Source organism: Pectinophora gossypiella, chromosome 13 (assembly GCF_024362695.1).
Source record: "Pectinophora gossypiella chromosome 13, ilPecGoss1.1, whole genome shotgun sequence".
NCBI classification, from domain to species: domain Eukaryota; kingdom Metazoa; phylum Arthropoda; class Insecta; order Lepidoptera; family Gelechiidae; genus Pectinophora; species Pectinophora gossypiella.
In genome coordinates, this window is record NC_065416.1 from 1,634,745 (window position 1) to 1,659,128 (window position 24,384).

General features: G+C 38.1%; 2 protein-coding genes across 3 annotated transcripts in view; one reads left to right on the plus strand and one right to left on the minus strand.

Moving 5' to 3' along the window:
* LOC126371730 (multiple inositol polyphosphate phosphatase 1-like) overlaps positions 1 to 6,903 on the plus strand; it is a 102,487-nt gene extending 95,584 nt beyond the window's left edge. The window contains exon 8 of one of the 2 annotated variants that reach the window (XR_007567068.1): positions 6,787 to 6,903. The gene's annotated coding sequence lies outside the window, so the exon portion shown is untranslated. The remainder of the gene's footprint in view (positions 1 to 6,786) is intronic. The other variant, XR_007567069.1, reaches the window with a different exon arrangement.
* The window catches only part of LOC126371736 (protein yellow), a 33,359-nt gene that overhangs the window by 3,458 nt on the left and 5,517 nt on the right, over positions 1 to 24,384 (minus strand). The window contains exon 2 of the mRNA XM_050017075.1: positions 4,615 to 4,886. Within this exon, the coding sequence (XP_049873032.1) occupies positions 4,615 to 4,879 (265 nt within the window). The 5' untranslated portion in view covers positions 4,880 to 4,886. The remainder of the gene's footprint in view (positions 1 to 4,614; positions 4,887 to 24,384) is intronic.

Sequence of the window (24,384 nt, forward strand, 5' to 3'; positions counted from 1 at the left end):
GGATGGGTGACCACAAAAAAAATGTTTTCATCTCAAGCTCCTCCGTGCTCCGGAAGGCACGTTAAGCCGTTGTTCCCGGCTGCATTAGCAGTCGTTAATAACCACCAGTCCGCACTGGGCCAGCGTGGTGGTTTAAGGCCCGATCTCCCTATCTATCCATACGGAAGGCCCGTGCCCCTGCAGTGGGGACGTCAATGGGCTGGTGATAGTGATGACCAATCTGGGGTAACTCACGCTCAAGGAAAAATTCTCGTTATCGTTTAATAAGAACTATTCTGGTTTTAATATACGAATTCCTGAAATTAATTCGTAATATCCTCACGGTTATGCCTGGAATCCTGGAGGCATGTATGAAACATGCAACTCATTAAAAACATGACGCAATGGTTGAGGCGAGCTTTATTTTTCTCCATACCCCCTCCGGTTGATTGAGGTGACGTCTGTGCCCAGCAGTGGGATGCATATACGCTGTTTATGTTTTTTTTTTTAATAATTGGTGGAAGATATATTTTTGCCTGGGCGTAACAAAAAGGGTCATCATGTATACCCAAAAACAAAGATAAAAGCTGCATATGTCTGTTTCATGAAATTAGAAGGTTAAACGAAGGAAAATATGTACAGCGCCATCTATATTATTTTTGAGAAACGTAGCCTGGAAATCCCTCATTGGTCACTCACATGGGTGATCTCATCGGTGGTTGGTATACAGGGTGTTAGTGACATCGTAACGAATATTGAGGGAAATGACTCGACCATGATTCTGAGTTGATATCAAGTGGAATTTCCTGTCGGAAATTTCATAATTTTTTTTGTTTTTTTTTTTTAATATTTTCTAGTTCATACTTTTGCGACGGAAAATTCCACTTGATATCAACTCAGAATCATAGCATCAAAGTTTTCGTTACGATGTCACTAACACCCTGAATTTTGTGAAGGGCTGATGCCTAAACTAAGTTAAGGCGACCCAAACCTACATAAGGCGACGCTATTTCCGGAACCTATATTTTGATTTATGAGTCACGGTTTTAAGGACAGATATCAGTTTAAATAACGAATAGCAGCTATTTTGTACAAACAAAAGGATTTTCCCCGTTTGTGGCAATTATGACTCACTCGCAAACTACGTAAAGTTTAAAATGTATTTCTTGTTTTACAACGTATTTTCTTGGAAAATAACTTATCTACTTCGTTTCCTGTTTGGCGCTTCGGTATCTCTTAATTTGCATTATTTGGGTTTGAAGTAGGTACTTAGGTACTCACCTCTGACTACAGTGACTAGCCCACAGCAGGCCTAGCACGCTATGTAAGCGCGGCGCGACGCGACGCGAGATAAAATAAGGTCCTTGGTACACGCGACTACCGCGATTCTTTCTATATTAATGTATGTTGCTTATAGAAGAGCCAAGAGAAAGAAACAACAGACACCTATTTTCATAAGAAATGTGAAAATTGATAGCTTTTAACATCATTTGTGTGGCACACTTCAAGTCGATGCGTGAGCGAGGAACCTTAAGTCGTCTGTCAAATTTGACAACTCGCGCTTTGACATTTACGAGTACTTACTCTACTCGCGCCGTTAGCGTGCTAGGCCTGCAGAATATAATCGCAATAGGCTAGTTTCCAACTAGTCAAATCAGTTATTTTTTAATAAACGTCAAAATTTTAAATGGCTAAGGAAATTGTATGAAAAAGCACACTATGACGTCATAAAAAACGTGATAAAATGTCGGACTTATTATTACGTTTTTCTTGATTAAAATTCATAAAATTTAAATAGAAAAAGGAAAACCTTTTTTGTTACTTTTACAGCTGTCTAAGCTGTCTTCATTTAGTAATCAGAAAATAAATTATTATGAACACATGTAAAAGTAACGAAACGCATTTACTTTTTTCTATTTAACTTATTAATTATATTAAACAAGGAAAACGAAAAAAAAATATATTTTATCACGTTTTTCTAAGACGTCACAGTGTGCTTTTTTAAACAAATTCCATAGTAATTTCGTATTTTAACGTTTAGTAAAAAGTAATTAAATATTAAATTTAATAAGACTAGTAGGAAATTAGCCTATATTCTAAATAGCTGAATTAATAAATTAGCTGTTCAAATGGTACCTAATTTGTGATTACTGGCATCGCCTGCAGACTAGATCGAAGGTTTTATGTACCATTAACTGGTTCGACATCATTTCAGTATTTGTTTCTTTAAGAATTATGATTGTAATTCTAATCAAGTGAATTGAAATTTTATGGTTACAAGAAAGTGATAAGGTAAAGTTAGTAAACAAACTTTTATATGAAGTTTTAGTACTCTGTTCATATACTTAGGTACTTTGTTAAAATATTCCATGTATATAGAAAACTAGAATCAGACCAATCGCAACTTGGAAGTCTGAGATATTCATTTATGCTTAGGCATAAAAAAAGAGCCAATTATAATAATAATAATAATAATAATAAAATATACTTTATTTCGGACATTCCATAACCATTGCTAAAAACTTCTTATCGTGTGGGTTGTGACGTGGAATATGAACCTCATCAACCCTGGTGTCACGGTCATTAGTGAGCCGCCAAAGGCCCCTGACATGGCTCATGTAACGACAACACATTTACCTCAGTAAGAAGTAACCAGGACCAATTATTTAATTTATTTAGTTTTTGACTTGACTTATTGTAGATTTGCCACAGATGGCATTAACTACTTGGCCGGACAAATGAGGAGCGCTGAATGCTCTCACCCGGTAAACCCGGACCGATGGCTTAACGTGCCTTTCGAAACACGGATCATCTTACTTTCGGATAATCAAGTGATCAGCCTGTAATGTCCTAACCAAACTAGGGATCACAAAGTTATTTTTGTGATATGTCCCCACCAGAATTCGAACCGGGGCCTCCGCATCGTAAGCTCAATGCTTAACCATTGGGCCACAGAGGCCGTTCTAAAAACTGTATCAATGGGGGGGAAGTTTTGTGCTCTGCAAGGGACATACTTAGTATTTCAAGTTTAAAAAGCTGTTCTATTTTCAAGTGCCTCGTATAACCGTCATTGCCACAGATTATCTGACTTCCGGCGGATATTACGCAATTGTCAAGTTGTGGGAACCAGTATCAAGGTGGGATTTTACTTTTGTGCTTATAAAGACACTAGTGAGGTCAATAAGAACTGCACTTATTAACCAATTGTGTGTTTCAAATATGATGGAGTTATTATTTAAGCTATGGTATACGTAGTAACCTGCACTAGCGGCCCTAGGACGGTGCGAGATGTGCGACCGCACCGGGCGCCGAAATAGGGGGGGTCTCGCCAAAATCACCCAGATCTCATCATCATCACCAGCCCATTAACGTCCCCACTGCTGGGGCACGGGCCTTCCCTATGGATGGATAGGGAGATCGGGCCTTAAACCACCACGCGGGCCCAGTTCGGATTGGTGGTTATTAACGACTGATAATGCAGCTGGGACCAACGGCTTAACGTGCCTTCCGAAACACGGAGGAGCTCGAGATCACCCATCCTATGACCGGCCTTTGCGAAAGTTGCTTAACTTCAACAATCGCAGACCGAGCGCGTTTACCGCTGCGCCACCGAGCTCCTAGCAATATATAAATAAATTATTTGATTTGATTTGATTTTGCTTTGAATACGATTTTACATTTCTAATCAGGTAGAAACACTATGTAATGTAAGTATACATTACCGAAGTTAGTTACGATTTACCGATATTTTATCTACATGACAAGTTTTAGTCATTAAATTTTCCAATCTGTCGAGTAGTTAGAGATTTGCCTGGTTTTTACAAGTCATCGCGAGTCATTACGGACAGAATAAATACGACAGATTGTGTTTGGCTTTCTCTTTTCTCTTGTTGAGAATTTTCACTAGCGGTAAGCTGTGGCTGCGACATTGTATAGAAGATATACCAAAGCATAATGTATAGTTATACATTTGACGATAGTCACGTAGGGTTGTCACGGTAATTTAATCGATTCTAACGATTACTTATGTCGTTTTGACGATTGGTGCTAATATGTAAACCCAAATAAGTCATGTTGTTATGTCAAAATACGAAGAAAATCTCGTGGCACGCATGTTAGGGAAAAAACAAACTTATCGATTTCGACAAAATTGAAACGATCGATAATTTTATCGCGTTGCGCATGTCAGACCTGCTAGTATTCTTAAGTCCCATGTAATAGGGGGAGAGCATTGATGTATATTATGTCACTATAAGGGGGTGGTGATTATGTCATTATCAGCCGGGTCTGCATGACAACCGCGCGGCGCGAATTATATCGAGGCCTTCGACCAATAGCCGTTTGACGGTAGATAGCATTCGTATCGTTTATTGGTCGAAGCGCTCAATATAATCCGCGGCGCGCGCGGCGTGGTTGTCATGCAGATCCGGCAGGATTTGTGCAACACCTTCCCCCCCCCCCCTTCATTTCATTCCTTCCCTTTCGGGGATACTAGCGTGGTTCTATGTACTGTGTGTGCTACGTGGACTAAGCAAGAGAAGTGTTAGAATCGAAGAAAATGGAATTCCATAGTCTCTGCTTATCCCGGTGGGAAATGGGAGGGAGTTTATGTATGCTACGTGTTCAAAACCTCACCTTTCAAATTGATGTAGTTCAAACTAGCGGCGACTCCGGACCTCCACCTCGGAACTGAGACGAACAGGCGATCTTCATAAACCTCCAACCCCATAGGGATATTGTTCTCCGGGATGAAACTCTTGCTGTCCAGCGCCTGCTGCCGGGCCTCAGGGGTGGGAAACTGGAAGTCCAACTGCGTCCACTGGTAAACCACGTGGAGCTGGTCCATGCAGCTGGTGATGTAGACCAGCTGGAGGATGATGAGGGTCTTCAGGCCCCCCATTTTTAAGCTGGAATTCAGATAGGGTGGGGAATTAATTCTCACGTTCTAATATGGTGTGTGGTAGAGTCTTCACTACATAGTATAAAACCAAGTCGCTTTTTTGCCCCTATATCCCTATGTACGCTGAAAAAAAAACTACTATAGATAGAGTGATTCAAGAGGAAGGTTTATATGTATAATAACATCCATTAAACAGTGGAGAAATACTGTTATTTTTGAAGTTTTTAATGTGATGTCGTAAATAATTTCATTTTTTCCTCAGCACTGCACCCGAGCGAAACCGGGGCGGGTCGCTAGTAGATGGATAAAAGTAAAGTAGAATTTTGACTTTCGATACCCAAAGGGCTTATTACACCTACCTGTCCGACAGGCTAGATGCGTCAAGGTCACGTGGTTACCATGGTTACTCTCCACCAACTAGCTCGAGATTGTGGTCACCATGGTTACGCCCCGCCGATTTGTTTTAGACTACACGATCTGATCGGCAAACGGGAGTTGGTGGGGTGTAACCATGGCAACCACGTGACCTTGACGCATCTGCCTGTCGGACGGGTAGGTATAATAAGTAATAATCCATGAAGTGTTATTGCATGGAAAATAACACGATAGATACAAACACCCTTTGCTTTTGGGGAAAGTGTATCCAGTCTGCAAGAGTTACCCTATCTACATCATCAAGGCAAATCATCACAGTACCTACTTATTTTATTTCTTAATAATCATTGGTGTTGACTCCAGCAGACACCTCTTTATGTTATTTTAGTTTCTATTTTATTTTTATTATTTATTAATTTATTTTATTATTATATTTTATTATTATTATTATGTAAGTATTTATTATTTTATACAAGATGTTGCACTGTCCCGCACCAAATTGTAATAATGTTTCCTTTCCACTGGTTGCCTGGAAGAAATTGCTGCTTAGCATTAAGGCCGCCAGATTGTACTGTATCTATCATCTATTTGTGTAAATTTTGTTTTGTATGTTGTGTGCAATAAAGTATATTTGATTTGATTTGATTTATACCTATCATTTTCTTATCCTCCGAAAACGAGAAGGATGGGTAGTCGACAGAACTACACACTTCAGTTTTAGGCGATATTTTATAAAGACCTATAAAGATATAAGACCTATAAGGTAGGCTTCGAAAAAATTGTATAATTATACCAAGGTAAAGCCAAGTGAAGAGCATAATTTACAATCCTAAAAATCTGATTTGAACCTTTTTTATTATCAATAAGACACAAATTATTTTAGTAAAAAAAAATGCAGATAAGTCAGCCACGAATTGTTCTGAATATGAAGATATTCTAATTACAAAATTCAACGTTTGCACACTTTTGTATGGTTTAAATATATTTTGAGACAAATGACCTTAGCTGTTATGCGTTTTTTTCAAACGACAGACGTCAACACATCTAATCTAATCCAAGCATCGCTAAATAGAAACATGAAAACGTCTGGATATTTGAAAATGTATAATTTGCTACTTTATATGCATACATACATAAACTTATTTTTATAAAAACAAATGGTAACTTGCAACTACGTATTTTTAACATAACATCACGCCTGTATCCGCGAAGGGGTTGGCAGAGGTGTATAGTAGGTACATTACACCAGTAGCGCTAAAAAAAAAGTAAAAAGTTCCGTGCTTCGGAAGGCATGTTAAGCCGTTGGTCCCAGTTACTACTGATGTAAGTAAGTAGTCGTTACATGAGTCATGTCAGGGGGCTTTGGCGGCTCAATAGTAACCCTGACACCAGGTTGGTGAGGTTGGTACTCCACCTCACAACCCACACGAGAGAAGAAGAAGAACAACCTGTGTACCCGCACTCTACAACCCCTTTATTGACTGGACTATCAAGCATTCTTCCAACTTCGCTACCACAGCTCCTAACAATAGGTACGGTCACAAGCATTAATATGTATACACTTTGGTACCATGTCACATTCACTTTTTTGACAAATTGAACTGTAAGTCTCACCAAATGTCAAATATGTTAGTGCGACAGAGTCCTAAAGTGGGTAGGTACATTATATTGCTCATGACTGTACTACTCGTGATAATAGAGCGTGGAATATAATAAACCCGTTACATTAGACAGGACTTCCGTGTAAATTAACTAAAATAAGAATGTGCATTTAAAGTCTATGCTTTGCTGGCTATTAAGATAGCAAATATTTCCAACTTTACGCTCTACAACTCATTCAGTTCTTATATTTTTAGTTATTAAGTAAATAAAATAAGTTTTTTTTATATATTTTGTGTAGGTATTTGATGGTAAAGTATCATAGACAAATCTCTAAAATGCTGTGTGCACCAAACAAAACCAAACTCCAAGGTTTGAGTCCCGGGCAGGTACTAAAAACCGGACTTGTCTCGTTAATGAGTATGAGTATGAGTATAATCTGGGAGTCTTCAAGGCAAGAGTGAATAGGCATTTGCTAGGTAAGCGTGCGTATGATGTACTTTATATTACAATTAATCATTTATTTAATTAATTATTATTATTTTTATTTATTTAATTTTTTGTAAGTATCAGGGTCTGGGTGCAGGTTATTTTTTCTTGCCTTTTGCTGTAGAAACGTTGGGCCCATGGGGTCCAGAAGCACGACAGTTTTTAAAGACAATTTCAGCTCGCCTCATCGAGGCAACTTCCGACCCTAGAGCAGGCAGTTATTTTGCCCAAAGGGTCAGTTTGGCGGTGCGGAGGGCCAACGTGGCCAGTATTCTGGGGACTTTGCCTCGATGTGGTGAGGTGGAGGACATTTTTTATTTATAGCTTTTTATCCCTTTTTTTGACCACCTGGAGAGGACGGAAGCAGGACCGGTCTATTTCGCGCAACTTGTATCTTCCGAGGTGAACTTCGCGCGATTCCGGGAATTCGCGCACACTTGGTACCGTCAGAGGAGATTGCTGGAGGAGGCATAGACAGGGAGAGGCAAAAGGTCGGCGACGAAGCCGTGGCGTGGTGTCCCGCCCCAGAAAGGGGAGAAGGGAAAGTCCAGGGGACAGGACATAAAATTTGTAGGGTGTCAAGAAGTGCGGGTGGGAAAGAGCCCCGAGCAAGTACCACTCGCATCGCCCATGATTCGGTCCTCGGTCCGTATGACCGAAAGGTTGGTAGGACCATGGGAAGGTGGTGGGTTATCCCTTTTTTCATGTTTTGTTTTTAATAATATGTGTGTTGTTACAATAGTAGTTGGATGGAATGTACTTGTTTATGTATTTTTATTTAATAAATAATTTACTTTTTTGACCAACTTTATATTATAATGATTTTGTAATGTGATGTAATATTGATTTTTATTAATTTATGGAATGTGTACCTACTTGTGTGTGTGTTGTTGATCCACCCTAGACCATCGACACTTACCATCTGGTGAGATTGTGGGCAAACGCGAGCATATTATGTTATTTAAAAAGAAAGTAATAATACAAATCGATTGACGACATTGCTAATTGTAAGCCTATGCGGTCGATCAGGTTTTCCTATTGGGAACACAGTTTCGACATTTATCTTAGGTACCTTACCATACAGTACCTGGCCTCCATGGTCCAGTAGAGCGTTGGGCTCACGACGAGGGCTCGGGTTCAAATTCCAGTGCAGTTACAGTTACAGCAGTTACACAAAAATCACTTTGTGATCCCTAGTCTTCTTCTATCGCGGAGGTTACGAGGTTGATTACCAACCTCATCAATCCTGGTGTCAGGGTTATTACTGAGCCGCCAAAGGCTAAAAAGATTGGAGGCTGATCACCCATTGTCCCCAACCCAAGTCAAATTCAATTAAATTCAAATTCAAAACAATCTTTAGTCAAATTTAATTAAAAAATATCTTCATTCAGTAGGTAACATAGTTACACTTTGAATCGTACATTTTTAAATGACGAATGTCTCATCCGCCTAAAACTACTGCAGCTTCTCACAACCTTTATAGCCGAGGAACAGAAGCTGCAAGAAAAGCCTCGGCACACAATTCTCTGAAATTCTTCCGAATAGTCATAATCAGGAGATAGCCGTGGTCGTATGTTGTGTGGTCAGCAAACTCTAAGAACAGATTGGGACTGACGTACATAGGTACACACATCATACATAGCGATCAGACACATAACACTCCTATTTACTTCGTTGCTGACGGGTAAAAAGGGTTGAAAGTAGACCAGAGAAAGAAAAGAATGGTATCCGGAAACCCTAGTTGATACTATATTGACACACTGACATTATCATAATTACCAACGACCTACAAAAATGAGGAAGGAAAAAGGTTGACATAATCTCAACCCTGAGACGAAATTAAAAATAAAAAGCCAATGAAAACAGGTTGACACGATCAAAACTATCGATCACAGAGGTGAATGACCTTGTTCATGAGCTTTGCGGCGCTTGCGCATAGCAGTCAATAAGTTTCGCGTATTAGCAATCACGGCGCAGGCGCGGCGGCCATAACGCAATGAAAGATGAGAAGATCGTAAAACGCGAACCGGTAAGGTGATAGACGTATTGTTTGTGGGATTGGGTACCTAATTATATCACAAGTCCATAGGTATACTTACATAAGAGTTCGGTATCGACGTAGAATAAAGAATAATACTACCTATAGAACGGTAACATTCCGCCCCGCACCAAGTCTTATCGGGCGCCGAGCTAGATTTACCCCACCCCCGCGCTGGGTTTCACTTTAGTCTAAGGGTGGTAATAATAAACTAATCTCAGCTTCGAGACTGCCCTCAAGATCATGACGTCAATGTGACAGATTTTATAATAACATTAAATTAAAAATTAAAAAAAAATCCCCCGGCCAAAAAACAGTACTCAATTATTATGACAAAAGGTTAAAAATGCTAAACCTTTAAAAAGCAAAAAATAACTTATCCCACATATGCTTGCAAGCAAACTGAGCGTGTAAAATTCTTATCACACTTAACAAACGACCTGATGACCTTGAAGACCTGAACCGATTTCCACCAAACATAGCTAAGAACACTCTCGACTGATATACCTTTCAAACAAAAAAAGCCGCATTAAAATCGGATCATCCGTTTGGGAGCTACGATGCCACAGACAGACAGATACTCACAGACACGTCAAACTTATAGCACCCCGTCGTTTTTGCGTCGGGGGTTAAAAACAGGAACTTTAGCACAGTCTTGAGGGCAGTCTCAGCTGAGATTAGTTTATTAATACCAACTTAAGTAGCCATAAGACATTAAGGCGCAAGAAAGAGTGCGCGCGCACTGTCTGTCTCGCTTACACTTACGGTAAGATAGGAATTTTTGTATGCAGTGTCCGGCCTGTGCCTAAGGTTCGACGGTCAAGGTGCCTACCCATTAAACAAAGGTCGTGTTTACATATTCATGAAAACATATCATTCTGTCAGGGTTTCCTGTGTGACGTCACAGCGATAAAACCTGGCAAAAACCACAAGGCCCAAGTGAAAAGTCATAATAAATACGCAAACGAAAACATTAGCAAGTTTATTATGCTAAAGTGGAGACTAAACCTATTATGCTAATCAACTGCAGTAGGTACAAATAAAGTGATAAAACTTGTCTTTATGTTGCTAGTTACGGCCTCCATGGTCCAGTAATTGAGCGTTGGGCTCACGATCCGGACGGCCCGGGTTCGAATCCCGGTGGGGACATGTCACAAAAATCACTTTGTGATCTCTAGTTTGGTTAGGACATTACAGACTGATCACCTGATTGTCCGAAAGTAAGATGATCCATGCTTCGGAAGGCACATTAAGCCGTTGGTCCCGGTCACTACTTACTGATGTAAGTGTGTAGTCGTTACATGAGTCATGTCAGGGGCCTTTGGCGGCTCAATAATTACCCTGACGACAGGTTTCATGAGGTTGGTATTCTACCTCAAAACTCACACGATAGAAGAAGAAGACTCTAAGTACACACACCTCACCGAGCTTTCTGTTAGACCAACGTGATAGGTGGTGAGCCGTATCGCCGTCTATAATAGTCAAGCCAACTGTGTTACTGAAAATAACTCACTGGTGCAAGTCCTGTACCGGGATTCGAACCGACACTCCCCGTTTGAGAAGCAAGCCGGTCAACCACAGGACTACAGCGAGTTTTCTTACGTAACTTTCTCAGGTAAAATTAACGTTATTATTCTCATGCGAATAAAGATTCACTTACACATGAGTTATCATAATATTCCACTCGCTTTTTATTCGATATTGCATACATGATATTACAATAATATTAAATATAATTCCTTACATGAATCGTGCAATATTTATTATACTTTGCTACCATTGTATGGCGATTTATAGTATTATGGTCTGTTTGAAATGGCTAGGAAAGGTAGAAGTTATTAGGTTGCGACGAAAACCGTGAAGTCTGCGATAAAAAGTTTGTGATTGCGCTTGCGCCGGCGAAATGGCTAATAATCTTACTGTGTTCATGTTTTATGTGTTTTTGGTACTTATAGTTTCAATCAAATATTTTCATGATCGAAATGAAGATGGTTGATTTTTAAATCAACAAAAAAAAATGCTTATTGCAGATATAAGCATCCATCAGTTAAGACAATGCTGCTTTTGACACACCCTATATATTTTTAATATAGCCGTAGAGATAGAATTATGTTAGAAAATTCATGAAAATGTTAGTGTCTTTTAAATTATTTCCAGTTCCATAATTTTGCGATGGAAAATTCCACTTGATATTAACTTAGAGTCATGGTCTGAATCATCCCCCTCACTTATTCGTTACGTTAGTGCTGCATTCGAACCTGCGATCTCAAAGTAAGAGGCAAGCGTTCTACGAACTGGGCTACCACAGCTATGTTTTTTATTCTGTCCCCATCCAAAATAATGCGTGTGAATGTAGGTATTACAAAATAAATGAACAACTCGTTCACTACATCTGCGCGCGAGGCTGCGCGGGCGCGGCGCGGGTGCGTGCGCGTTAACCTCGCTCAAGGCTTCCGATTGCCTTTCTACTGTTGAGAAATGTGACCCTGCGACCTTCGGCGGAATTGTAGGTGGAGACAAGTGTTGACTTGAAAACAATGAGTTAAATGAGTATACCGTTTTTATTTGGTTCGACTCCTGCAGACACCTAATTTTATTTTAAGTTACACCCGCCATTTTCTTATCTGCCGTAAAGGAAAGGGACGGATGATTGTCAACTGTTAATTATAAAATGAATGATTAAATTAATGAATAAGACAGGGGAATAGTATAGATATATCACTGATATGCAACCCGTTTGAAGTGTTTATTTATTATTTATTTATTAAATATTTGGGAGCAAAATATCATACTTAAAAACTAAGCCAATAACAGGTTTCCACCTATATTGGCAATCATACAATATTGGTTCTGTCAGGTTACTAGCCAATACAATTTGGAAGGGCTTTTTGTATTTCAGTCTAAAATTGACGTTTGTTCCATAAATCTCCTGTCGCTTTCCTTTTCGGCGGATAAGAAAATGACAGGTGTAACTTAAAATAAACTTAGATTGTATGTAATTGTATCAGCACCATTATACTTATAACTTAGCATCATATTTGTATCCACGAGGGGGTAGGCAGAGGTGTGTCCTTGTCAGGTATGTTTTAAGTCCAATAAGGAGCTAGTCAATTGCCATTAACCGGGCACAAATCATGGAAACTGCGTTTAATTAAACTGTGGCTTCCATATCAACAGATAGCTCCGCAAAGGGCATAACGTGTTTGTGATGAAACAATCAATTATTATTCAAAACATCCTGGTGTTACTGTAATGAATAATAATATCAACATCTAATGAATGATAATAGTTGCGAAACTGTCGCAGTAGAATACCGATGATCATCCAATACTTGGAACAAGCGTGTATGAAACGATTGATGAATGTAGAGGATGCTAGAGAACCTTTATTCCCGTCACCACCAATTCTACCACCACTAGAGGCAGATAGAACTGTTTTAGCACCGTCGACAGATAGAACAAATTTAGTTGTTTCTGCCACCTTGGCAGACAGACATGGTAGACGAACGTGGTGGTGGCAGAACCAGCGTTCTGGCATGGTAGACGGTACTAAAAAGTTCTATCTGCCCCCACTGGTGGTAGAATTGATGGTGGCAGACGGAAATAAAGGCACGGATCATCTTACTTCTGGACAATCAAGTGCTCAGCATGGAATGTCCTAACCGAACTAGGGATCACAAAATGATTTGTCCCCACCGGGATTCGTACCCGAGACCTCCGGACCGTGAGCCTAACGCTCAACCACTGGACCTAGAGAAGTGTGTCAGGATCGAAGCAAATGAAGTTCCATAGTCTTTGCTTACCCCGGGGTGGCTTGGAATTTTTTTACTCTGAATTTTGCATTTTTAGCAATACAAAGTATTCACAACTTCTTCCTTATCAAATTACATAAGTACATACACATAAACAGCCTATATACGTTCCACTGCTGGGCAGAGGCCTCCCCTCAACCAACCGGAGGGGGTATGGAGCATACTCCAACACGCTGCTCCACTGCGGGTTGGAGGAGGTGTTTTTACGGCTAATAGCCGGGACCAACGGCATAACGTGCCCTCCGAAGCACGGAATCATCGAATTTCATATATGATATAAATAGCGGTCGTGATTTAATCATTAAAAGGGCGATTCAAATCAAAAGCTCTCCGTGTCACATGCAACATTACAAGTAGAGTACGTGCGAATGGAGGCTGTATTGCAACATTAAATAAGGTCGTACGAGTGAACACCAGTTACATCAGGCATTACCTACTCTATATTACACATATGACTTGAATCTAGGGTTGCCATCCGTCCGGGTTTCCCCGGATTTGTCCTAGAGGGCACCCGGGGAGCGTCCAGGAAAGGTTTAATTTGTAGACCGGGTTTTAAAAAAAAATAAAAAAATTAGAGCCGCCCGCGAGACACGCACTATGCTCGCACGCACACCACGATCAACCAACGAACCAAGTATATTTATATGTTTTTGTTTAATATTTTAATAAGGTTTTGTTTTCATATTTCAAGAATTAAAAAAGCTGATTTATATAAACAATTTGTAACAAATTGTAATATGATTCTGTTTTGTTAAAATAATGAATGAATAAAAAAGGTGATTTATGAAATTTTCAATTGTTTTTTATTACATTGAATATGTTAAAAAGATCTTGTTGACATGTCCGGCTTTCGGACTCTAAAATCCGGGGTTTTCACGCGTCTTGTCCTGTTTTCCAAATTTTAGAGATGGCAACCCTACTTGAATCGTATACATAAGGTTTTCTTTTATACCTACTTATAATCAATATGTCTATATGTAGTCAGAGGTACAACCAGCCGTGATAGCCCAGTTGGAAGAACGCTTGACTCTCACTGTAAGGTCGCAGGTTCGAATCTAGAACTGGCCTAAACCTGTGATTTGTGAAATCGCTTTTCGAATTCATGTTTGGATCGTAAATGATTATCACGTGCTCAGCAGTGAAGGAAAACATCGTGAGGAAAATCACATACCCGAGAAATGCGTTTCGGAGGTATTTGTCTTAACCTGTATTGGGCTGGTTTTTCCTTCGCGGGTTGTAGGGTCAGACAGGCAGTCGCTTCTGTAAAAACCGGACCTGTCAAATCTTTAGGTCAAGCGAAATGAAATGAAATGCAATGAAATGAAATGCAATGAAAAATGAAATGAAATGCAATGAAAAATGAAATGAAATGCAATGAAAAATGAAAAGAAATGAACTCTGTGAAAACGGGATAAAGCTAGTTATATTATAACTATATTACAAAAATAACTTGAATCTATAATATATATAGCTTCACGCCTGTGTACCCTAAGGGGCAGGCAGAGGTATTTAGTAAGTAAATTATACAGTCAGTCCTCGCCAACAGGATCTAGTAATTAAATTGGACAGAATTAAATCCTTGTTTTTAACGATTAACAGTTTAATAATTATGTCGTCAATCATAAATTCTTGGATTTCACAATTGCACTCCTAATTAAACAGAAACACGTCATTCATAAAGGAAATAGTGTTGCCATAGCAAAAAGTACAAGAAATTAATTTCACGTTAACGCCTGTAATGTTGTCATCTCGTGATATTTTTTTAAGGTTCCGCATCGGAATAGGTGAGCACGCGGAACAAAAGCTTCCTTATTAGGCTATTCGTTTACATTGAAAAATAATAGACAAACGTATCCAATTAAGTATGCACTATAGAGAATAATAATTTTGCTTTGTTAAGGGTCGATTTGTCAATATTTAAAGAAAATATTTTTTTTTTAAAGAACGTCTAGGGCCCTGTGCCGAGGTTTTTCTTGCAGCTTCTTTTCCCCGGCTATACAGGTTGTGAGAAGCTGCAGTAGTTTTAGGCGGATGAGACGTTCGTTATGTAAAAATTGACGATTCAAAGTGTAACTATGTTACCTACTGAATAAAGATATTTTTGAATTTTGAATTTTTTGAATAGTCAGATGGCGTCTATTCCCATAATACCAGCGCCGCGGCCCGTGCTAAGCACGTGTCACGTCACGGCATTATGCTGAAGGAGATCTTTTTTTTTATTTTGGGCGCCTAATTGTGTATTTAATGTCTTTTTGTGTTTGGTGTTTTTTTTTTAATTTCTGTAATTTAAGTTTGTAAATGTGGCGTCCAATATGGAAATAAATATTTTCTTTCTTTCTTTCTTTCTAATAAAGTCTTCCAAATATGTTTTTTTTTTTCAAACAAAATTTTGCTATTTAAAATAATCACAAATAATTATCAATTTATTAATAAAAACAGCCCTAAATCACAGAGTTAATAACACTGCCGGTTAGGTTAGTTGAAAAACACCTCAATCAAAGATAATTTGAGAAAAAGGCTTTTCCTGAATTGACACGGCTGGAAATTGTATCTAGGGCCTCCTATGTGGGATAGTCAAGATCTAACGATTACACCACTCACCACAGTTATCAATCACTTTCCAACTAATCAAATCAGTTAGTTTTTACTAAACGTCAAAACACGAAATGTAAAACACGAAATATGAAAAGCACACTATGACGTCATAGAAAAACGTGATAAAATGTCGGACGTAATATTACATTTTTCTTGTTTTTTCATAAATAAGTAAATTAAGTTGAAAAAAGAAAATGTTTTTCGATAGTGTTGGATCTGTCTTTATTTAGTAATCAGAATTAAATAATTTATCTTGAACTTAGTACACGACCCAATTATCATATCTACCTAATTATTAAAAAAAATACCTACGGAACCCACAGCACGCTAACCCAAATAACACTTATCCCCTTTTTTCCCAGTAGCCAGTTACAACATGACGGTAGATGTAATTAAAACACTCGTGACATTCCTCATTAAAGAAATATAATCAATTCAATTGAAGAATTGTTGTCAAGGATACCTTGTTAGTTCCTTTTGTTCAGGCAGGCAGGGCTTGACTACAAGAAACACAAAACTCAGAATCATGGTCTGAATCATCTCCCTCAGTATTCGTTACGATGTCACTAACACCCTGTATACCAACCACCGATGAGACCACCCATGAGAGTGACCAATGAGGGATTTCCAGGCTAAGTTTCTCAAAAACAATATATATAGATGACGCTGTACATATTTTCCTTCGTTTAACCTTCTAATTTCATGAAACAGATTTAACCTCGTAAGCCCTGGGGTCCTCTGAGAAGGACCAAATAATTGTAGTCATAAAGGCCGAAGGTTTTGAAATAGTTTGTTCTAATAATCAACGAAGGTACTTTTAAAAGTACCAAAACTTTGCCTGTCAATTTAATTCAAACCTTTGCGCCGATTGAGAAAAAAAGTATTTTGTCTATGAACTAGTTCATTTAATTTCGTGAATAGGTGGCTTTAATAAAAAAGAAATATGTATCACTTGTCGTAATTTGTCATTTTATTGGTAAAGATGGCGCGCACACGGCGACGAGGTAAAAAAAAAATCAAGTTAATAATCGAATTTCGTAGTTTTTCATACACATTATTTTCAGAAATCGCAGGTAAGATAATAATCAACAACATGACATAGTTATTTTATCAATTTTGTATCGATATCGTTAGCAATATGAAAGCAAACTTTTTTAGTCCTTTGCAAGGGACTTTAGGTGTCATGTCCGGATATTTTTCAAAAAGTTTTTTAAATTGTTATATGTGATTAAATCATACCGATATAGACTGACTTGCTTACGTGATCTTATGATTAAAAAAAACTACCGTCTTCATTTTATTTCCTTTTTCCTTCTAATGATGATCTAAACTGACACCATGAATTAATTTTTTTCCTAATAATATAAACCTAATGTACTTCCAGAGGGACTAATCACAAACTACATCATAAAAACTAAAACTCGTTACTTATTTTATATTTAAATATGTAAGTATATACACATATTTATGACGTACAAATAGGTATGTATGTTAATGAAAAAATACATAACCCTTTATAATAATAATATTTTTCAAATTTTACTAAAAGTAGTGACTCAAACCGGGAGTCCTTCTGGAAGAACTAAAAAAAAAACGTAATTTTTTCAAAAATGTCTTCTATTCATCCTTACATAGGTCTCCACTTAATTTGAACCCGATCGGATAACTCTAACACTTTAAAATTTGTACTTGAAGTGCTCGGCCTTTACGACTACAAAAATTTGGTCCTTTTCAAGGTACCACCGTCGTTTATTACTTCGAAATCGTAATTATGCTTCGGCGTTACGAGGATAATGCATCTTTTATCTTTGTTTTTGGGTATAAATGATGACCCTTTTTATTACGCCCAGGCAAAAATATATCTTCCACCAATTATTAAAAAAAAAGCATAAACAGCGTATATGCATCCCACTGCTGGACACATACGTCACCTCAATCAACCGGAGGGGGTATGGAGAAAAATAAAGCTCGCCTCAACCATTGCGTCATGTTTAAATGAATTGCATGTTTCATACATGCCTCCAGGCATAACCATGAGGATATTACGAATTAATTCAGGAATTCGTAAGTATATTAAAACCAGAATCATCATCATCACCAGCCCATTAACGTCCCCACTGCTGGGGCACGGGCCTTCCCTATGGATGGATAGGGCGATCGGGCCTTAAACCAACACGCGGGCCCAGTGCGGATTGGTGGTTATTAACGACTGCTAATGCAGCCGGGACCAACGGCTTAACGTGCCTTCCGAAGCACGGAGGAGCTCGAGATGAAAACTTTTTTTTTTGTGGTCACCCATCCTATGACCGGCCTTTGCGAAAGTTGCTTAACTTCATCAATCGCAGACCGAGCGCGTTTACCGCTGCGCCACCGAGCTCCTCTAGCTCCTCCTTTTCTTATCCGCCGAAAAGAAAACGGACGGGTAACCGTCAGGCATAAAATTTATGGAACGCACGTCAATTCTAAGCGGAAATTTAAAAAAACCCTTCTAAAATTTAATATTTGCCAATAACCCGACACAATTAACTAATAGCACACGAGCGAGATACCTTTTATATTCGCCCGGGTTATTCATTCATTTTAATATTAACAGTTGTCAATTATCCGTCCCTTTTCTTTTCGATGGATAAGAAAATGACAGCTATAACATAAAATAAAATTAGGTTGTGTCTGCAGGAATCGGGATCAATAGTTAGACAAAGTGGTTTGGATTTTAAAAGGAATTTCAGTCTTACAACTTTATCGAACTAAACGGCTGCGTAATTAATGGAATTCACGCATTATATTTGCGAAATATATACCGATCTATCAGTATATTAAATAACTATACTTATATTATGATTTTACAATCAACATACCAGTGGTCAGCCTCTAAAATTAATAACTATAGCAATGTTGCGCAGTCGACGATTTACTCTACTAAACTACACTGCCTTGCAAAACTAAGTACCTACTACTTTTTTTTTAATAAAAAAAATATGTAGTTTATATACTTGGAGGTGTATTTATCTTTGTATTTATTTTGATACGTACAGTCATGAGCAATATCATGTACCCACTTTAGAACCCTGTCGCACTATCATATTTGACATTTAATGAGACTTGCGGTTAAATTTGTCAAAAAAGTTAATGTGACATGCTTTCAAAGTGTATACATATTAGTACTCGTGACCGTACAAGTATTCCCATGCTGCACTATCCCGCTATATTACATAATATTAAATATCTCCTATAGGTACTTAAAGGTTGCCTGGAAGAGATTGCTACTTAGCAATAAGGCCGTCTATTGTACTCATTCTATTTCTCTTTTGTTTTTTTCCTGTTTGTGCAATAAAGTATTTGTTATGTATGTTTAATAGATAATTTTATTGCACAGAACTTAATTTTAACAATCACACTCACACATAATACATGATTGAATACGGCCTTGGTCTAGAGCAATTCCTACTACCAGGCAACCAGTATCAGGACACAACCATTTACTAGACTTGGATGCTTGGATTTTTATCAGCTTTCTTTGGAACTTATATATAAAATTAAACTTCGAGTCCTTCTTATTTCAAATTTTTTTGTTGTGTACTTAAAAAGTTATTATATTTTTTAAAGTGCGATACTTTGTTTTGCAGGCCAGTGCATTTAAAATGTTTCATCGAAAGGTAGTTACTGGTTCCGAATACGTCGCTCAGCCAAGGTGAACCGGAATAATCTGGTTTAGGCGTTAGACCCAGACACAGGCCGGAATCCAGTCCGAATGAAATAAAAAAAAATGGCAAGTGCGAGAGAATTTAATGTTTAAAGTGTTCCGTATAAGATAAAACATCATTATTAGGCATATCCATCTGTCTAGATTACTTACTTATTTTTTTTAATCAAATGGGCTTGCTCTTTACACCATTCTGTCTCTTAAATTAGTTAAATACTTAAGTGTCAAATAAAATGATAAAAAAATAAGAAAATCTTATTTTTCAACGTGGTCAAACGATGTGTCAACCAGTCTTATTAGGTATAACAGGTACAGTGTAAATGGTTTTCTTTATAACTACTTACCTACTTATATACGTAATTTCAATGAAGCAAAAGTTTTAACGATAATCGAAAGGATCGAATTAACACAACTATATCATTATATTAGGGTATTTATAGCCAACATTAGAAAACCATGCCAAAAATGAGCACCAAAATTACGTAAAAAGACACTGTCAAAAATTCACCAAAATAAATGGGTGAATATCAAAATGCGTCAAGTTTGGTGGCGAACTTTCATAAATTTTTTTCGTGAAAAATTGGGATCCAAAAGGATCCTTTTTCATGTCGGAACCCAGGATCCTTTTGGATCTATTTCATTTCGGAACCCAATTTTTCACGAAAAAATAATATGAAATTTCGCCACCAAACTTGAAATTTTTATATTCACCCAAATACAATTTTTTGATCGTATTTTGATCATTACGTAGCGGTGAATTTGACATGTTGCGTGTTAGCTCATTTTGTTTACGGAACACTAAAACCTTTTTTATTTTAACAAAGGAATGGAAAAAAACCACTCGCATTTTTGAATCCCGACAGAGAGTAAAAGTATTTCGGGACTCGGATATATCTCGCTCGAGGTATTATTGTATTTTTTTATTTATAGGAATACTTGTCCACGACTTGTAGGTACCCAAAAACGACTGCACACTGCACATCTACAAGAACGATCGGTGCGATTATGATTTATACGTGTTCGACAATATCTATGTGTACGGTCACGAGCATTAATATGTATACACTTTGGTACCATGTCACATTAACTTTTTTGACAAATTGAACTGTAAGTCTCACTAAATGTCAAATATGTTAGCGCGACAGAGTCTTAAAGTGGGTATATTGTATTGCTCATGACATGACTGTACCTCATCTTGTTTTTGTTATAATTTGTTGATCTGGGGGGCTAAAAAGACCACTTTTGATGAATCATAATATCGCACATCTAGTTCTTAAAAGTCATAAATGTCAGAAAATCTGAAATTGAGTTAACTTAGTAATTAACGTAGATATGGCAAAAAAATCGTTAAAGCGCTCTACTGTAAAATTTAAAAAAATATATTTATGACTTTAAAGAACTAGATGTGCGATATGTTCCTATTATGAATCGAATTGCAAATCGTAAAATGGCCACTTTTAGATTTTCATATTTCAATTCATATTACGATTCATAATATGAATTCCCCATTTATAATCGACGAATCTGCAGTGCACGGTAAAACTTTTAAGTTTGTGATGTACAGTACTAAACATGATAATGTACTTTGCGATTGTTTATAATAATAAAAAAAACTTCGCTCGCGTTAAATTCGGGGTAACACGGTTCCCCTTTCCTAATGTACCATTTAGCTTCATACCTTGACAACTGCGAAAAGTCCCATATAAAATTATGCCCCATCTTTGAAAGGGTTGGGGACGGATTTCCACAAAAAAATTATGCACGATTTTTTTGTTAGTCACAAATAATCCACATACCAATTTTTAGCTTTCTACCTTGAAAATTGCAGAATGCACCATAGAAACTTCCACTCCCCATTTTAGGGAAGTGAGGAGACAAAATATAGCCTATGTCACTCTCCATCACTTCAACTATCTCCACTTAAAAAAAAACGTCAATGCGTCACTCCGTTTTGCCGTGTAAGACGGACAAACAAACAGACACACACACTTTCACATTTATAATATTAGTATGGATATACATAAGATCATAAGATGGGAGCCATCGGTACGTATAAAAACTTGGCCCTAAAATACTGAATTTGAAATAACTTTGTAAGTAGATTAAAAAGGATTGTGAAACACTTGATGATATTTGAACAGTAGAGTACCTACTTTTTTTTTATATCCAGGCAGAGGATTTTGAGCTTCTTTATATAAGTGGTGCATGCTCGCCTCGAAATTTTCGGGTACGCGGTGGCGTCCGGAAGTCGGGTCGCACCTTTCCCTCAAAAATGTGCGAAGGGAGCGATGGCTGGCTTTCGCGTCAACTCGTGATCGGGTGCTGCGTATGTGGACAGGCCTGCTTCTGTCAGGGAGCTCATAAAACACTGTTTCTGTGATAAAGTCACATAAACTCTTTATTTTTCACTTTCCTTCCACCGACTGTAATTGGAATACCATTGTATTTAAGTCTATAAATTATGTAATACAAACTGGATTAAAAAAAAAAGAAAAGAAAGGAAAACATGAAACTACTGTTTAGGACTAGGGCCCTGTGCTGGGAGGTTTTCTGGCCACGTCTTTCCCTCAGCGTTACAGATTCCGATGTGGTAGTAGTTTTACAGCTAGTTACATAATATGTAATTTAATTTTGTTTGACGTTCAAAAAGCGCTAACTTTGTAAGCCAATTATGAAAAATATATTTTTTTTGAACGGCAATGCAGGACGGAAGGGGCAAGTCACAGGGACTGTAACCTGGAACCTGACAGAGGGCAGCAGTAACTGTCAGTACTATTTAGAGGCGGAGGACAGGAGTCCTAGTATGGCTTTGTAATAGACTACTCTGGGCGCCATCCCACTTGCGTCAGATAGAGTACTGCGGGGCGGAAGGCAAGAAGGAAACCACTGCCCTATTTTTCCCTAAAAAAGTAGAATGGAAACTGCTGCACCGACAAGAGCGTGGCTCTTAAATTGATGATGATGATATATAAGATCTAATATCCATTTTTTAACTGTTGCGTATGGAAATCTCGGTCTTACGAGGTTAGAGTAACACGCGTACTCTAAGAATTTCACCCGACTCTTCCTTCACTTTTTATATAAGTTTGCACATTACTGCAAATAATACATTCCAAGTAAAGATTAGAAGAGTGAGTTTGCAAGTATCAGATTTAGGTAAATAACTTCATTACAATTGAAAAGTTTCCAATAAATCCTTGGTCTAAATAAAAACATTAAATTATCTTTTGAAATGATTCCGCCATCATTGTAATTGATTTAGTTAAAGTAATTATGGTGGTGTCGACTTAATTTATATTTCAAGGGCAATGTCACAAATAACTTCGGTAGAGAAGTAACGTGTTTGACTCAGGGGCACGCTCCGGATACTCAATATAAAAATCTTATTCTTACTGTGTGGCGCCTAACGTATAAGTGTGAGCGAATATCGTGTGGGTTGTGAGGTGAATGACCAACCTCATCAACCCTGATCTCAGGGTTGTTATTGAGCCGCCGAAGGCCCCTGACTCATGTAACGACTTACTTACATCAGTAAGTAGTAACCGGGACCAACGGCTTAACGTGCCGTCCGAAGCACGGATTATCTTACTTTTTGGACAATCAGGTGATCAGCCTGTAGTGTCCTTACCAAACTAGGGATCATAAAGTGATTTTTGTGATATGCCCCCACCGGGATTCGAACCCGGGACCTCCGTATCGTGAGCCCAACGCTCAACCACTGGACCACGGAGGCCGTTGGTTGGAGTTTTCCTCTGATAAGGAGGGCTCTCCTTGCATCATAGTCGATATTTGATTCTTTGCCCTGTAGATTATAACGCACCATAGTAAAGTTTCCTCGTGAGGAACTCGGTGGCGCAGCGGTAAACGCTGCGATTGTTGAAGTTAAGCAACTTTCGCAAAGGCCGGTCATAGGATAGGTGACCACAAAAATAAAAAGTTTTCATCTCGAACTCCTCCGTGCTTCGGAAGGCACGTTAAGCCGTTGGTCCCGCTGCATTAGCAGTCGTTAATAACCACCAATCCGCACTGGGCCCGCGTGGTGGTTTAAGGCCCGATCTCCCTATCCATCCATAGGGAAGGCCCGCGCCCCAGCAGTGGGGACGTTAATGGGCTGGTGATGATGATGAAAGTTTCCTCAATTCAAAATCCCCAATCACGTTTATGTTTCAAGTGTATCATCAGATGTAATATTTCAAGGTAGCAGTGGTAATAACAATTGGTCATACCGGATCGATTTTATATTCCGTTACGGAATTTCAAACAATTTCACGAGTTACTGTTCAATTGTTATCAAGCTTCAATGTTATTTCACACTTTTGAATACATTACTTAAGTTTCTTTTAATTCGATAATGATAAAATGTTCTAATTATGCATAATTGAACCAATAGGGTATTAGACTAGGTCAATAATAAATTAAAAGTGCTAATCTAGAATAGAAGCCGAACTTAGATGATCAGAAAACAATCTCGTAACAATGAGTAGGTACGACGAATTCACAAATACAATGTAATTCTAAAAGCATAATATATAAAAATATTTGTTGCTTGATATTTGGAGCAAATTCTGTATAGAATTATGTTGCTACCTATATTGCTTCTCTTTATTTTGATCAGAATAATAATGGGTGGAAGATGTAATTGTGCCTGGGTGTAATAAAAAGGGTCATCATTTATACCTAACTAGCGACCCGCCCCGGCTTCGCTCGGGTGCAATGCTGAGGAAAAAATTAAATTATTTACGACATCACATTAAAAACCTCAAAAATAACAGTATTTCTCCACTATTTAATGGATGTTTTTATACCTTCCTCTTGAATCAGTCTAGGATATTAAAAAACCGCATCAAAATTCGTTGCGTAGTTTTAAAGATTTAAGCGTACATAGGGATAAAGGG